The sequence below is a fragment of the Polychytrium aggregatum genome (genome assembly GCF_025602895.1).
Source record: "Polychytrium aggregatum strain JEL109 chromosome Unknown BJ171scaffold_5, whole genome shotgun sequence".
NCBI classification, from domain to species: Eukaryota; Fungi; Chytridiomycota; class Chytridiomycetes; order Polychytriales; genus Polychytrium; species Polychytrium aggregatum.
In genome coordinates, this window is record NW_026516207.1 from 1,113,208 (window position 1) to 1,127,745 (window position 14,538).

Sequence of the window (14,538 nt, forward strand, 5' to 3'; positions counted from 1 at the left end):
CCTTGCCCTCCGCCCTCCGCCCGGGTCGGCACGGGTTGTGTGGTGCTTGAGCTGTCCAATGCATCGCAGCAAAACCCTGCCATGTCTGAGAGATACACCCATTTCGCCCGAGAGACACAACCATGACGCCCGGGGAACACAACCCCATCATGCCGAAGGAACACAGCGCACGCCAAAAGGCCGGACATGTCGGCGAACCAGTGGGCGATCTGCGGCGTCATCGGTGCACCCAGGCCGTGCGATTGGCAGGCGATAGCACCAAGCAGACAGGCGACATGTGCTTGGACAAGCCGCCAGGGCACTTGCGCGAGTGGCCCTTGGCTGCGGCTGTGTCGCCGGGGCGGTTTGGGGTGGTGGGAGCAGCGATGCTGAGTGGCAGAGGGGGAGCAGCGGCTGGTGATGGGCAAATTTGAGCGGGCGGGCCTGGGCATGAGCTGGCGACAAAGAAAAAAATGGACCTGAAATCTAATGCTGCACCGATGCTGCAGCGGAGGCGAGACATGGACATGCACCAATCACCGCAGACAGAGATAGGGGCGGGCGGGATGGCCTGGCGAGACGGACGAGCGGTTGGATGGTTAGGTGGTTGAATGGTTAGGTGGTTAGGTGGTTGGGTAGTTGGATAGTTGGATTGTTGGATGCAGGTTGATGGCTTGACCAAGCAAGTCGATCTTTGCCTTTGCCGGCGAATGTTCGGAGGAACCCATCCATCGACAGGCATAGCGATCGGCTGATGACCGAGCCCGCCAAAACCGACTGCTGGTCCTTAGTAGCCCGCCCTTTTGTCGACCCTGGGCCGATGCTGGTGCAAGCCCCCCGTTTGTCCAGGAGAGGCCCCCTTGGCTTACCACCACCCTCTGTCTTGGGCACCCGGCGCTCACGCACCCGTATTCTGAGAGAAACTCCACCATGACTTGTCCTTCTGCAGCCACAACAGTCTCCGGCGAAGACGACGACGCAGCGCAGCCTCTGCTGCAGCCGCAGGCCTCGAGCGAGTCCCTGGCCTCAAGCGCCGCCGACGGGACCGGCAAGGAGCAGCCCCGAGTCCATGCGACCCCGACCAGCGCAATCCAGCTCGGCCTCGACCAGCCCTATGTCTTCCTGGATCCACACGAGCCGTTCTCTGCATTCTCGGGGCATGTTCGGGTCCGGACCGACCGGTGCCCTGGAGTTCCGCGCAAGCTGCAGATCCGGTTTCTGGGGGCTTCTGTAACGCGTTATGAGGAGCCGCAGGTGGGTTGGAAGGGAGCTGCAAGGGCGAGCAGGGGACAGAAGTGTTCCCGACGCGAATGTTGGTGCATTGGCATGTCTGTGAGCGTTGTCATGTCTTTAAGCATTGACATGTCTCTGACTTGTCATTCGCTCGCTCGCGTATTCGCCATCGCCTCATGCGACCATCCGACTCTCTCGTGCAGACACCCACCAATCTCAGGGGCACGCACTGTCTCTTTGACCGCTGCATCGTCCTCCATGACTCGTCATTCCAGTCCAACCAGCCAGCCAAAACTCTCTGGCAGACGACCCTCGATCTTTGGGACAGCGTGATGGCCCCCGGCAAGCTCATATCCCAGCCCGGCGTCAAGAACAGCGACGGCAACGCCAGCGGCAGCGCTGGTCGCACCTTCTCCGGCGCCAGCGACCCCAAGACATCTTCGGGCCCGGACGGCAAAGCCCCCAATGGCAATGACACTGACCACGACGAAAGCAGCAACGACAGCAACGAAATTCAGTTTGCGTTCGGCCTGCGGATTCCGTCGCACTGTCCTGCATCCTTCCTCTCGCGACACGGACAGATCCAATACCTGCTCATCGCAACGCTCTCGTACTCGTCGCGCTTTTGCGGGCTGCCGCTGCTGACGCCAACGTCGTCGGTACTGACCACCGAGATTGATGTCTACAAACTCGCGGCGCTCGAGTGGCCCCTGTCGGTCGAGGCCTGGGAGGTCACGGCCGACGGGCTGCACTCGGTGTGGCGGCCGCTGAGCGGGTTTGAGGTGTACTGCCCCCGAGTCACGGATCTGGAGGATGCCCGTCTGCAGATCCGCCTGGAGGTGGATCGCGAGTGGGTTCGCGGGTTCCGGGGCGTTGATGAGATTGGCATCTGTCTGGTGCAGAGATCGCGATATACATTCAGGTAGGCGATCCGTGAGTGAGTGAGTGAGTGAGTGAGTGAGTGAGTGAGTGAGTGAGTGAGTGAGTGAGTGAGTGTGAGCGGGTATGCTCCACACAACCCATATGCCGCTGTGTGTCAAGCTGTGACTGATCCTGCTCGCTTTTTAATGCCTTTGCTCACTCTGTACTGGTCGTCCTCTGTCGTGGACGACCCTGCCGTGGACATGTCTCTGTGCCTTGGATGCAGCCACCGGGTTCCAATCATCTTTCCCACCAACCCTTCGACCGAGTCCATCGGCACCTGCCACCACGATGCCGAAGAGTGCATCGTGCCCTTCCGGTTCTTCAGCATCTCGGGCACCATGGATATCGACTTTTCGCTGCTGGATCCGCGCGAGAAGGGTGTCGAATACGTCCCGGACACGAATGTAAGCCGTGTTGGTCGTGTGGGAACAAGTTGCATTCGAAAGTTGGGGTTCTCGGGGGGCCATCACTCAGTACTTGCATCTCATCTTCCCCTTATATCAATGTGCTGACCGTATTCTACCCTCTCGTTCTCTCCCTTTCGGGTTCTCTTCCCTGACCTCCCCACACAGGATGAAATCATGCAAGTAAGCCACTTCCTCGTCGTCAAGATCGCTCCGTACACCACCGAGGTCCAGATCCCAATCATCGTGACCCGCTTTCCAGACGGCATCGATGCCGGCTCGCTCGTCCGGTCGCACTCGCTTGCCCGCCATCTGGGCCCGGACCAAGTGCCGATCCAAATCTCACACCTCGAGCCGGATACCGAGGTGCGGCTTCCGCCCAGCGCCGAGCAGCCGTCGCAGTCGGTAGCGGTGCCCATTCCAACGCCCATCATGCCCGTTGGCTCAGTCGATGGCCGGGCTTCGGCGGAGACCCTGGTGTTCCAAGACCCGCCAGTGTCTCACGACGAATCGGTAAAGCACAAGCACAGCCCGGACGAATCCGATCCGAAGCAAGAGGCAAGGCAAGGCAACCGGCAGCTCGAGCAGCCATCCGAGTCGCAGGACGCTCGCATGTCGCCTGGATCCATCCGTTCCAGCCTTCTCCAACAAGAGCGTGAGCGGGAGCTGGCCAAAGCAGAGCGGCTTGCCACCCGCAAGGCCGCCAAGAAGGTTCGCAAGTCCCTGTTCATGCCCGCCGATGTCGGCCTTGACGATCATCGCGACCATCCCCGCGGGCCGTTCGGGATGGTTTCTGCGGACGCCCAGGAGAAGCTTGGACTTGCCAGCAGAATGGCTATCCCTCAGAAAGAAAGGCTCTCTCCCACCGCCGCACGGTCGGCACGCATCGCAGCCATATCAACGGCCGTAGCAAGGGCCAGAGAGGGACCTGGACGCCAGCAGCAGCAAGCCTATGGGGCCAGTGCCATGCTGGGACAGGTCGGCGGCAGCGGCAGCAGCAGCAGGTTCATTATCGACTCTATCTTGAGCGAATACGAGGAAACGCCCTGCCGACGCCGGCGTCATATGGCCGAAGACAGTGATTGAGAACGCAGCAGCCCAATCGCCAGTAGGCCCACGGAAGATGCCTGTTGGCTCGCAATGTGCGGCAAGCAGTGGACTCGGGAGGCATCGAAACGGATAGCTTGGATATGTGTCGGTGGCAGTTATTGCTATTATCGCCCTTTGCAGTCAAGGGCTATCGGAACAGGTCTGTGAGCGAGAGCTGCTCAATCAATGGCCCACAGCTGATGTTGCGATGTGGGAGAGTGGGTGCATGCATTCGACCATTTAGACAATGCCGTGATTTCTGAACGTCGAGAGACTCGTGCCGAACCGGCCGCTGGGCCTCCATGTGGGTCCTGAGGGAGTGCCGTTGTGTTCTGGGCCTTGGGTGTTGTTTCTGGCGATAGGATGGATGGATGGTTGTGTATTCGCATCCAGGAAAACATGGTGTGCCATTGGATTGCGTGCACTGAACTCAGTCTTGCGCATCCACTCTGTTGCTGCCGGCTTTGGACCGAGTGTATCGGGTCCTCAGTCGCATGGCTCTTGTGATGACTGAATCCGCCACTTCGTACTGGGCGAGAAACTCCTCAAACTTGGCAGTGGCTTCGTCGGCTGCGAGCTCATACTGCTCCAGGAGGACGCGGGGCTCGAGTAGAGAGCCGTCCGACGCCGTCTCGGGCTCGAGCACACTTGCTGCGAGCTGAAACGGCCAGGGCAGTCGAGTCGATATGGAGGCCCAGCATTGACGAGCGCCAGGAACTTCCTTGGCAAGGGTCCGCCAGATGTCCTGCATGATCGAAGCACCAGGCAGGAAACTCTGAAATGGCGACGACGATGATGATGATGGTGATGATGATAGGATCTGCACGAGCGACGACGTCTGGACGCTGATGCGGGTGATGCGGGACTTTGCTTGTGTCAGCGCATCCTGAATCTGGGGATGCAGCGTACTGGCGAGCTCGACCAGGCACTCTTCCCGCTGTGATGGTGGTTGCGATGGTTGCGATGCTTGGGATGCCTGCGATGCTTGGGATGCCTGCGATGCAGCAGCCGCGGCCGAGCACCGATCCTCCGAGAGGTCCGAGTTGCATGGGCTTTCGCGCAGAGGCGACGTGGATGCCGGCTGGCCTGCAGACGACCTGCGGCCGACAGAGTCGTGGCAGCGGAGAGGAGCCCAGCAACGAGACAACTGGACCTCGAGGCGGATGGTGGCGGACTCGGAAAGCAGAACGGCGCAGCGCGAAAAGAGGTCGAGTAGACGGCCGAGATGGACAAAGTGCGAGCGCAGGAACTGGATGTCTCGCTCGGCTCCAGCGCAGAGCGAGAGGGTATTGTCCGAGTCGACGGCGTGCGATCGGATATGCTCCAGAGGAGACGACGCTGCTGGGGTCGAGGGTTCTGGGTCATGGGCAGGATGCGAGCCGGCGGCGGTGGGACTATTCCAGCGCGAAGAAAGAATGGCAAGCCGCTGGTCAATCTGGCGCAGATAGCGATGGTTGAGGCAGGTCTGGGTGTGGCAACGCTGGAGCATCCATAGCACGACCAACAGGAGCAGGACGAGGAGATAATCCATGGTCGAGGCCAGCGGGAATGTAGATGCGAGGTGTGGGAGCGGAATCGATGTGGTGGGAGAATCAATGCGGGTGTGGGATCGGATTTGGGATCGGGAATATTCATCGCAGGGCAATGCGTCGAGACGGATGCATGATTCGGCCGGCACTGCATCGGTGACGCATCCCCTTCCTCCAGACGACCGGGGCTCTCGGAGGGGCATCTCCTGCGAGGAATCGGTTGTCGAGGACGGAGGACGAGCAGCATGGCTCGTCAACATGGTTCATCAACATGGTTCATCAACATGGTTCGTCAACATGGCTCGTCAACATGGTTCGTCAACATGCGCCTTGCCACGAAAGCGGCCAGCATGACCGCCTGGTGAGGCAGAGACAAGCGACAGGGCACCGACCGGCCGTCAAGAACAAGAGTGGCATTCCTGGGAGAGGCAAGGACAGACAGCGGCAGCGGCGAGAGCACCGACAAACAAATCGAAGGGCGGCGAGTGGTGTTGGATGGATGGTGTTGGATGGTGTTGGATGGATGGTGTTGGATGGTGTTGGATGGATGGTGTTGGATGGTGTTGGCTTGGGCTGGGCAAGCGGACCCCACGCCGCCGAGATGGCGAGCGATGCAGACGACGGGATTCAACGGGGTCTGATGCATCTGGGGACGTGAAGAGGCTGAGGCGCTTCATTGCTGTGAAAGGATCAGAACCATGCATGTGCTGACCGAGCAGCAACATCGGGCAAGACATTCAACCGCATCGCTTGCGTTGGACCACACCGAATCACACCGAATCGCATCGGAGCACATCCGAACATCCACGGGCGAGGCCGTCGCCGTGACACGATGCCATGCAGCACATGCATGCCGGACGCAGCACTCCGGACCGGATCGGGAGAGACACGCAGCACACATGGCGAGCCAGGGCAAAACCCAATGGAAGAGCAGCACAAAATCACCGTGCTGGTTCAGCGGCACGGAAGCCGGCGAATATAACGGTGCACGACGAGGGTGAAGATGCTGTGGCGAAAAGCGGCGCGACATTGGGTGGTGGTGGTGGTGGTGGTGGTGGTGGTGGTGGTGGTGGTGGTGGTGGTGGGGGCAACATGCAGGAATCGAGACGGAGGGGACATCTGGAGGGACATTTGCCGAAGAACACGACCAGGGTCGGGGCAGATCGAAGGAACAGACGGGGATGGACCGATGGACCCGATGGAAAAAGTGGCGTGGGGTCGGTGCTTGGCGCGTGACAGGATGCTGGATACAGAGGGCAGGGCTGCGCGTGGGTGCAACGCGTGGGGACAAGGCCGCGTAATGGGCACAGAGAGCTGTGTGTGCCGGATGCGGGGAGGCGGGCGGGCAACGAAGCGCGCGGCGACAAGGCGCAGCAGCGCACCACGCCCCCGCACGGCTGGCACTGCTCTGGGCGGCCACAGAGACTGTGGCGGAACAGAGCGCGCCGCCCGCGCCAGTGCGCGCAGTGCGGCGTCGGCGGCGGCGGTGGGCGTGACTGCCGCCAACGGTACTGACTGCTGAAGAGAGTTTGTTCTGGGATGCGGGAGTGGGTCGGGCCGGGGCCTGTCTTTGGAGCAGGCTTCGCCATCGGAGCGAGTGCGCTTGCAGGGACCGGTGGGCAAGTCGAGCCAAGCTCCAGATGAAATTGCGCTTGCGGGGAGCAACACAACAAGCACCTGGCGCTCTCCACGCCTTGCTGCAAGGGCGCGCAAATGGGCTGTGCTGTGCTTGTGCTGCGGCGTCCGAGAGGCGGGGGCACAGGCGGAGCTTGTGGCCATGCGCAACGGTGGCGCACGGGCTGGCGGAGAGCCATGGCCGACGCGCGCGGGGGAAACGCGCTCATGCGACGGAGTGACGCGGCCACAGGACGACCACCCACGCACAAGAGGCAAGCCGAGAGCTCTGAGTGGCCGGCTGGGTCCGCAGCTGGCCGGTGGGGACACCGCTGGCGATTGGCCGCGGCGGCAAGCCCGGCGGCACAGCGGCGGAGGCCTTGTTGGCGCCAGCGCAAGGGAAAAAAGGGATATTCCGGCCGACGCGTCTGTGTGCCCCTGCGAGTGGTTGTGTGGCACGCAGGTGCGCGCAGCGATAATGCATTCTGAGATGCGCAGTCGCAGACGAGCCGTCGACACACTGCACAACGGCGGGATCAAAGCAAAGGGACATGGTTGCTTGGCGACTTGGCGACTCGCACAGCACAGTGGATGGCATTGCGCGACAGCAACAAACAGCACACAGCACAGCATAGCTTGTGCTCTGTGCCTGTGCCTCTGTCCGCCCGGCTGCGCAGACCGGCCGGGTCCGGCCTGATCCTCCGATGGGCTGCCGCCATCGGAGCCGGTTCTGCACATGGCTGCGGGCCTGTGCCTGGAGTCACCGCCAGCTCATGCCGACGAGTCTGTCGTCCTGGCGGCTGTCTCGGCCGCCTTGGGCTGCTTGCCAAGCCGCTTACTGTTCCTTGCCCCGTGGTGGCGAGGCCAAGCAACGCACAGGACTTGCGACCCATGGCGACAGGCCACGATGGGCAAGACGAGAAAGGCGGATTCCTGTGACGCCATACACGGGCCCCCACTGCCCCTCCCAAGCGTGAGGCTGTGTCCAGGAAGACAAACGTTGGGGCAGACGAAACACGGGCGGGAGCGTGCCGGCAAGGCAGGCGTCCATGTTTGACGCGCCCAGAGGAGGGACAAGGACCACAAACACGCAAGAAGAAAAGCACAGTGCCCGTCAAGGACCATGGACGGCGAGAGCGAGAGCGAGGGCCGGACAGCGAGAGAGGGGACGGAGAGAGGCGCGTGTGTGTGTGCAGACACAGTGATACCCTGACAGCTCACACGGACAGCTCACGGACAGCTCACCCCAGCGAGAACTTCCCGGCGAGAACTCCCCAGCGCTATATATTCCGCGCGGGCCCCGGGCGCCCTTGCAAGCCCTTTTCTGGCCTCCTCGGGCTTCTTCCAACTTTTGCCTTTGATCTGCATCATCCAAGTCCGTCACCCAAGTCCATCATCAAGTCCATCATCCGCCGATCCATCCGCCGATCGATCATCCATCGCCAGTCCATCGGTCCATCCTCCCTCCCCTTCTTCCTCCCGCCCTCTGTCCTTTGCCTCCCCCCCCCGTATATGTTGCTTACGCCTGCCGCGCCCCCGCCTCTGTCGGTCTCCCCCTGAGCTCTGTCGTCCTTCCTGCTGCCGCCCCCTCAACCGCCGAGCCGAGCCATGCTGGACGACATAGCCTCGCTGCCGCCCAGCTCTGCCGCCATGTCCTTTGGCCGCCCTGCTGCCGACCCCGCCCCTTCGCCGTCGCTACGCTCGTGCCTGGTTCTGCTGCTCTCTCTGCTGCCTGCTCCCGCCGCCCTCGGCGCTGCCCTTCCCGATCTCCCTCAATCCAGCACTGTCTCCCCGTTCCTGCCAACTGAAGCCTCGACCCTGCTCTTGCCTAATTCTGCTGCCTTCACCTCATCGCCTGTCCCTGACCCTTCGGTGTCCACGACCATGTCCGCATCCATGTCTTCGATCATGTCTTCGGCCGTGTCGCCATCCAATCCCTCCCTGCTTCTTACAGACTCTGCTAATCTCCCTTCCCCAACCTCCCTCTCTGTCGCCTACACCTTGCTCGCCTCCCCGACTGATGCTCTGCCACCCACCTCTGTGCCGATCCTCCGTAGACTCATCACGAGACACTCGTCCATCACCACTTCGGACGGCCCGCTCGTTCCCGCCCCCGCTCCCACCGCCACCACCACCACCACCGTCCTCGTCCGCGACCTTGCGCCGACGACCTCCCCCTCGTCCGTGTCCCCCACCACAACCGTCGGCCTCGGCCTCGAGCACATCCAAGACAACAGCTCACCTGGCCCCGTGCCCACTACCACCACCTCCTCTTCCCCCGTCCCCACCTTCTCTCAACGCTCGGCCCAGAGCCAAGCCATTCTTGCTCCGACAGCCAAACCACCGACCCCCGCCAGCACCTCACCCCTCAACGACTCGTCCTCCGCACCGGCACAGGTGCCCCACACGCAAAAGAACACGGCTCCCTCGGCCGAGAGCGAGGCTGACTCCTCGACAGTCTATATCAAGATTGCCCTCGGCGTCGTGGCTTCGTGCATCTTCCTGGGTGTGGCCCTGATCATGGGCAAGCGCTTCCAGTCCACCGAGCCCTTCTGGGTCCAGAGCTCAGCATCCCCACCCCCCTCAATCCACGACTCTTCTCGTCGACCCTCGAGTCGGTCTTCCCCTTCGGCTGCCTCCCTCACACCTCCCTCCAAGGCCTATCGAGCCAGCACCGACATCGAGATGGGCAAGCTCTCTGCGACAAAGCAGTCGATCCGGTCGCTGGACAACCAAAGGAGCGCCCCGACCGTGCGATCCATCATGATTCAGCCCCCGGCCTCGTCGAGCGCCTCTCCCGTCGTCGTCGCCGCCTCCCACAACGACAAGACCCTCCAGCCACGACCACACAAGGCCAACATGGTGCGCTTCAGCCTGGAGGAGCCCGAGCGCCCCTCGCGGTCCTCTGGCAACTACTCGTACGGTCACAGCAGCGCCGGCCGCAGCGACAACGACAACGGCATCCCCACCCTGGCCTTCACCAAAATGAGCTGGTCTCTTCCCAGATCGCCGTCTGCTCCGCCTGTCTCGGCCATTGGTCGCAGCATCAGTCCCGCACCATCGGACCTCACGATGGCCTCCATCGACACCTCTGGCTCGCGCGACAGCCTGTTGCGCCCGCTGCCCCGCCACTCTTTGGACCAGGCCAACCGCTTGCCTGCCTCGCCCAAGTTGCCGCCCCTGAATCATCCTGCCACGACTCCCTTCCTCCCCGTCGACTCGATCGCCTCGCGCGACGCATCCGTCCGTGCGAGACCCAAGGGCAGAGGACACTCGCGCAACTCGAGCGTCCGCCTGGCCGGGATGGACCATCCCTCCAACATGCCTGTGCTCGTGGTTTCGGATCACTCCAACGCCCTCAACCCCAGCGTCCTCAGCTTGAAGCTCGAGGAGGTTGCCCAGCATATGGATCGGTAGCCGTGTGTCTCCCGGCAACGATGAAAACACCGGCGCATAGATGGTGCCTGCACCACGGCACATCCATTCTCCGACCTTCCCTTTCGTGAGCTCCGACTCCCTGAGCTCGGCTCGCACCCCGACTCTCTCGGGTCCGAGTCCTCCCTGTCCCTATCCCTCGCTCCTCTCCCGCCTGAATCCCTGGGTATCACTCTCGATAGTGCACTGCTCTTTCCAATCATTCATCCGCACCTCTGTTGTCTGGCTTATTTTATTTTGTGGATCATTCATTCCTCCCCGCTGCTGACCCTATTATTATTATTATTTTATTCTTATGTGATATTTGAAAGCATTGCACGCACTTGTTTTCTCATCCGAAAGGAAAGCTGCACTGTCGCTCTCTCTTCCTCGCTCTCTCTCTCGCTCTCTCGCTGCCTCCTCCTGCTCTTGGATCGTAAAAATTGAAATTGAAAAAAAATGCCTCACAGCCAAGCAGGAATTGCGCACTCCCATTCGGTGTCTTCCCTACCCCCCTCTCCTTGCTCGACTCTTCCTTCCCATGGAAGGAGAGAGTCAATAAAGAAAAAAAAATTCATTGACGCTCGATCTGCATCTCCCTTGTTCCCCATGTCTCCCTTGTGTTGGTCTTCAGAGCTTGCTGCGCGGCGTTGCGTATCTCGAGATGCAATCAGGTCGTCACTGAGCCAGACAGAGGCATTGATAGGTAATCCGACAACGGCCAAACTCAGGATCGATCAGATCTCACAGGGCGGGAGTCGATGGTCATTTACGAGCGATGGATAGATAGACTTTATTCCGGTACAAATAATCGGCAACAAATCAAATAGTAAAACAAAGAGCAGGATGGGGTTCTTCCCGCTTACAGTCTATCCAGAAAGTAACGTGACAGTTCCTTCCTGGCTTCAGAAGTCTGAACCCCGCTGACTGACTGTAGGCCCAGCGGGCAAGCCGTGAGATTTTTTCCCGTCCTGGTTGGCAATCGAGTGGTTTTGGTTGGTTCGGGAGCACAGTCTTGAATACACTCGGTCGATCTCCTGTGGCGATGATCGACTGGCATACCGAGATCATGTTCCGTGAGGCATTGATGTCTCAATGTGTGAGTGTGGTGCATTCACTCGACCCTCTGCACAGCTTCATGGTTTCTCGATATCAAGATGCTCGACCTTCTCGAGTCGCTTGGCTTCCCGACAATGTGAGCACACCTGTGATGTGTTGAACTCGTTCACCGAGCACACATGGATCTTGGAGACGGATGGGTGTGGTGGTCGTCTCTGGTGGGTGAACTGCTCAAAGTACTTGGCGAACCTGAGTCTCCCGGGACTGGATGCATATCCCTTCCCCTGTTTCCAGGATGCATTCCCAAAGGCAATCACCACTTCGGTCTCCTTGGACATACTGAATAGCTATGAATGCGATGAGTGGGTGGGTGTATTCAGGTTCCAGAAAAAACACTGTCATGGCCCAAAAAACGGGGGTGTCCCATTTCATTCTGGAAACGCTTAAAGACTGGCGCGCTCGTACCTGTTAGTGAATTGGAAAGGGAGGAAGGAAGGAAGGAAGGAAGGAAGGAAGGAAGGAAGGAAGGAAGGAAGGAAGGAAGGAAGGAAGGAAGGAAGGAAGGAAGGAAGGAAGGAAGGAAGGAAGGAAGGAAGGAAGGAAGGAAGGAAGGAAGGAAGGAAGGAAGGAAGCGAGATCAGTGGATCGTGCGGTGTACGCAAGTTGCGGGCTTGTTGGTCCCGTTGCATCAGACAACTGGAGAGCAAGTGAACCAGACCCATGACCCCAGCACACTCGATACTCGATTACTCCCCACCGCTCGATTACTCCGACAGGAGCACCACTTACTGCGGAGGCCAGTGCACCTTCACGTTGAGCTCCTTGGCCGCGTTCAACACAAAGTTGGGGTTGCGGAGGAACTCGCGGGCGAGAAAGACAACGTCGGCCCGGCCCGAGGCAATGATATCGTTGGACTGGTTGGCGCCGGTGATTTTGCCGGTGGGTCCGGTCAGGAGGCCCGGCACGGCCTTGCGCACCCTCTCCGAGAAGGGCGCGTTCCAGGCATCGACATGGTAGGGCAGCTTCTGGGCCGGGTGGTTGCCGCCAGAGGAAGTGTCGAGCAGGTCCACGCCGAGATCAAACAGGATCGGGGCGAGCCGGACGGTTTCGTCCTCGGTCCATCCGCCCTCGACCCAGTCGACACACGACAGGCGCAGGAAGACAGGCTTGTTCTCGGGCCAGTTGGCGCGGACGGCCCGGACGACCTCGAGCAGCAGACGGATGCGGTTTTCGAAGGAGCCGCCTGGATGAGAGGAGTTCGAAGGGAGCGCCGAGTCAGTGGAGCATCGTTTCATGCCGTGCCGCTGTCGTGTCGTTGCCGTTTTCGCCCACCATGCCGAATGCTCCTGGTCTGTGGTCTTCATGGATCACAGTCCCAGCCGATTGCACAGACAGAACCAGGATCAAACACATACCGTATTCGTCGGTGCGCTGGTTCGACAGGGGCGACAAAAAGTTGTTGATCAGGTATCCGTGCGCGCCGTGGATCTCAATAACATCGATGCCGGCAAGATGGGCTCGACGGGCAGCATCGCCAAAGGCCTTGACGACGCGGGCAATGTCTTCCTTGGTGGCCTCCTTGGGGGTGCCAGCCTCGTCCCAGTGCTGGATGCTGCTGGGGCCGATGATGGCATCGGGCCAACCGCCGTGCTCCTTGGCTGCGACGGTGTTCCAGCCTCTGCGCGAGTAAGGCGAGAAGGGCGAGTAGCAGGAAGCCTTGCGGCCAGCGTGGGCGAGCTGGACGCCGAGGAGCGATCCCTGCGAATGGACATACTCGGCGATCTCGGCGAGCTCGTGCTGGTGTTCGTCTTTCCAGAGCCCCGTACAGTTTGGGCTGATTCGGCCCTCAGGGACGACGCCGGTGGCCTGGTTGCGACGATCAACGGGAGGGCAAGTTTAGGCGACGGCGGGGGCGATGATGCGGTTGATGGGGGCGAGGATGCTGTCGATGGGGGCGAGCACCAGATGATATGCTTCCATACCTCCAAAATGATGAGACCAGCGCCGCGGGTGGCGAGCTGGCCGACATGGACCAGGTGCCAACTGTGACCGTTTGGCACATCGTTTAGCGTATCGTTTGGCACATCGTTTGGAATCAGAACAGATCGCCTGGGTCAGATCCCATCACATCCAGACCAGATCGGAGCAGATCAAACGGGTGGCAAGCACGATCGTCTCGTGAATCGAGGCACATCACATGCGAGAACGAATCCGACACGTATTGATCAACGATCGACCCGATCGACATGCATCCAAAGCCCTCCGTCACCACAGCCGTCAGCTTAGCCGCATCTCCGTGCTTACTTGTTCCAGTGGCCGTCAACAGCCGAGTACTGGCACATTGGCGAGACAAAGATACGGTTGTTGAAGGTGACGCTGCGGATGGTCAGCGGCTGGAAGAGCGGCACATCCGTGGGCTCCACGGCCGAGCCGACCTTGACGAGATGGATCTCCTTGGGAATCGGGCCGAGAACGGTCATGACGGAGATGATGAGCTGGGAATCGGGTTTGTTGCGGGGTGGATGCCGGCGCTGTCGAGTGAGGAAAGGGAGAGAGGCAGCCTTGATCTGCGAGGCTTTATACCCCCCAGATTTCTAATCGCGGACGGAGACGGTGAGGCCCGGAATGGCCGGAATGGCGTCAACGAGGCTGGTAGAAAGGGCGGTCTCGGCTGCAGCAGCGGCATGGGTGGATGGGCGGGGCGGATGTTTCCTGGGAATGGGGCTGATGCACGAGCGATCCGCTGGGCGACACACTGGCAGATTGACGGGGTGATAGAGCATCGGCGAGAAATCGCAGAGACCCATGTGTTTGATTCCAGTTTCTCGGTGAGTGCAATGCTGCCCTTGGCCATGCTCACAGCGATCTGCAACCGTGTGCACATCTGAGTTCTGGGAGTCGCCCACCAAAGTGTGGCTTCACCCGAGCATGCCGATATTCAAGCCGATATTCAAGTCGATTGCGCAGCGCTCGTGACAAATACAAGCGAGGCGTTTGATATATCGTATTGTCCAGGGCGCGAGGTATTTGATATGCCGCATTGTTGTGGGTGTGCCGTTCGGCAGGAGTCGCACTCACTCGAGCCGATGACAAATGCACCGACAGCCGTCACTGAGATGCGGGGAGGCAGGATTCTCTCCGGCGAAGGGCATCCAGCACGGAGGAAATACGCCATCTGGCAAGGCAAGCCAGACGATGCGAGGCCCAGCGGGTTGTCAACGTGGCCGAATCGGTGCCATCTGCATTTGAAATCGCGTTTGCGACAGCGCAAAGGCTGAAGCTGAAGCGAAGAA

At 60.4% G+C, this 14,538-nt stretch overlaps 4 protein-coding genes across 4 annotated transcripts; 2 read left to right on the forward strand and 2 right to left on the reverse strand.

Annotated features, from left to right (window-relative positions):
* Positions 1–815: 815 nt before the first annotated feature.
* BJ171DRAFT_239060 (uncharacterized protein) lies at positions 816–3,843 on the forward strand. The gene is made up of 4 exons (XM_053106619.1): positions 816–1,233; positions 1,416–2,134; positions 2,360–2,540; positions 2,709–3,843. The coding sequence occupies exons 1-4, from the start codon at positions 910–912 to the stop codon at positions 3,624–3,626; spliced, it is 2,142 nt and encodes a 713-aa protein (XP_052970463.1). The 5' UTR covers positions 816–909; the 3' UTR covers positions 3,627–3,843.
* BJ171DRAFT_239056 (uncharacterized protein) lies at positions 3,844–5,625 on the reverse strand. Its single transcript, XM_053106618.1, has one exon. The coding sequence runs from the start codon at positions 5,416–5,418 to the stop codon at positions 4,060–4,062; it is 1,359 nt and encodes a 452-aa protein (XP_052970464.1). The 5' UTR covers positions 5,419–5,625; the 3' UTR covers positions 3,844–4,059.
* A 2,755-nt stretch (positions 5,626–8,380) lies between these two features.
* On the forward strand, positions 8,381–10,189 carry BJ171DRAFT_578184 (uncharacterized protein; the record flags this gene model as incomplete). The annotated part of the gene is made up of 1 exon (XM_053113864.1): positions 8,381–10,189. The coding sequence occupies one exon, from the start codon at positions 8,381–8,383 to the stop codon at positions 10,187–10,189; it is 1,809 nt and encodes a 602-aa protein (XP_052970465.1).
* Positions 10,190–12,030: 1,841 nt separating this feature from the next.
* BJ171DRAFT_419880 (uncharacterized protein) lies at positions 12,031–13,725 on the reverse strand (the record flags this gene model as incomplete). Its single annotated transcript, XM_053107408.1, has 4 exons — positions 12,031–12,488; positions 12,661–13,111; positions 13,228–13,288; positions 13,550–13,725. The coding sequence occupies 4 exons, from the start codon at positions 13,723–13,725 to the stop codon at positions 12,031–12,033; spliced, it is 1,146 nt and encodes a 381-aa protein (XP_052970466.1).
* Positions 13,726–14,538: the final 813 nt, after the last annotated feature.